The sequence below is a fragment of the Ceratina calcarata genome, unplaced genomic scaffold (assembly GCF_001652005.2).
Source record: "Ceratina calcarata isolate Rehan_Ccalc_2016 unplaced genomic scaffold, ASM165200v1 scaffold86.2, whole genome shotgun sequence".
Classification (NCBI taxonomy): domain Eukaryota; kingdom Metazoa; phylum Arthropoda; class Insecta; order Hymenoptera; family Apidae; genus Ceratina; species Ceratina calcarata.
In genome coordinates this window covers 43,129-44,066 of record NW_017179946.1, presented here as the reverse complement: position 1 = coordinate 44,066, position 938 = coordinate 43,129, and the positions used below count along the sequence as shown (strand labels likewise).

General features: G+C 39.0%; 1 protein-coding gene across 8 annotated transcripts in view; it reads right to left on the bottom strand.

The window, feature by feature from the left end:
- Positions 1-938, bottom strand: part of LOC108631257 (muscle M-line assembly protein unc-89) — a 44,053-nt gene continuing 43,115 nt past the window's right edge. For all 8 annotated transcript variants that reach the window (XM_026818773.1, XM_026818774.1, XM_026818770.1 and 5 more), the window contains one exon: positions 1-817. In XM_026818773.1, coding sequence (XP_026674574.1) covers positions 705-817 — 113 coding nt within the window. In that variant the 3' untranslated portion in view covers positions 1-704. The remainder of the gene's footprint in view (positions 818-938) is intronic.

Genomic DNA, 938 nt, shown 5'->3' with positions numbered 1-938 from the left:
ATCCTCGAAATTTCCGCAATTCTAATTTATGACAGGGCGGGCGAAAAAAATTAAAAAAAAAACGAGAGATTTTCTGAATACGTATGCTCAGCAAGAAAAATAGAACAGAAAGGGAAATACCCGAGAGAGAAAGAAGGAGTACAGAGTTAAATAAGGAATAGAAAGTCAAAAAGAAACGATCTACTTAAAAAAGGAAAGCGTGTTCAAATCGTTCCACGGCAACAACGATAGAAAGAAAGAAAATGCATTCGAGGAAAGCTCACTACGCGCTGATCAAATGAAGAAAAAGAAATTCAGAAAAAAAGAGGAACAAAAAGCTTATCCACCAGCGGTAGGCGTACTTTTCTTCGACTTCTCACTATTCGACTACGCCGTGTCTTGACTAGTTCTCCTCGCCCCTGTCGTAAAATCGTTTTTCTGCCCGCGCGCATCCATACGAAATGCAGAGAACAAAAATCGGAAGCACGTTCATGCTCTAAGTACTAATCTTTGATTTTTCACTTATCACGGACGTATCTTTGGTAATTTTCACAGTTTCGGTGTTAATCCAAATATTTAAATCTAGCCTCATGTATTCGCATTTGCTTGTAATGATTAATGTGTGAATTAAGTGAAATGGTCGCGGTTTCGGAAATTAGAGGCTCAATGTTCCACCACCTTCGTTATTACATATTGCGTTTTCGGCGTAATCCCATCTCGACCGATTATGAAATAGGCGCGTATATTGATCGTCTGTTACCTGGCACCTGCAACGTGGCGGATGTCACTGTCGAACCTAAGCTGTTCGTTGCGGTGCACGCATAAGTGCCAGCGTCCTCTGAAAAAATTAATTCTCGTATAAAACAAAATTAATCTCATCTTTCATTAGTATACTACACAGTAATTTAAGGATGTATTGGCTGTACAGTCAATCCCAAAAGTTTATATACCTTAGAAAA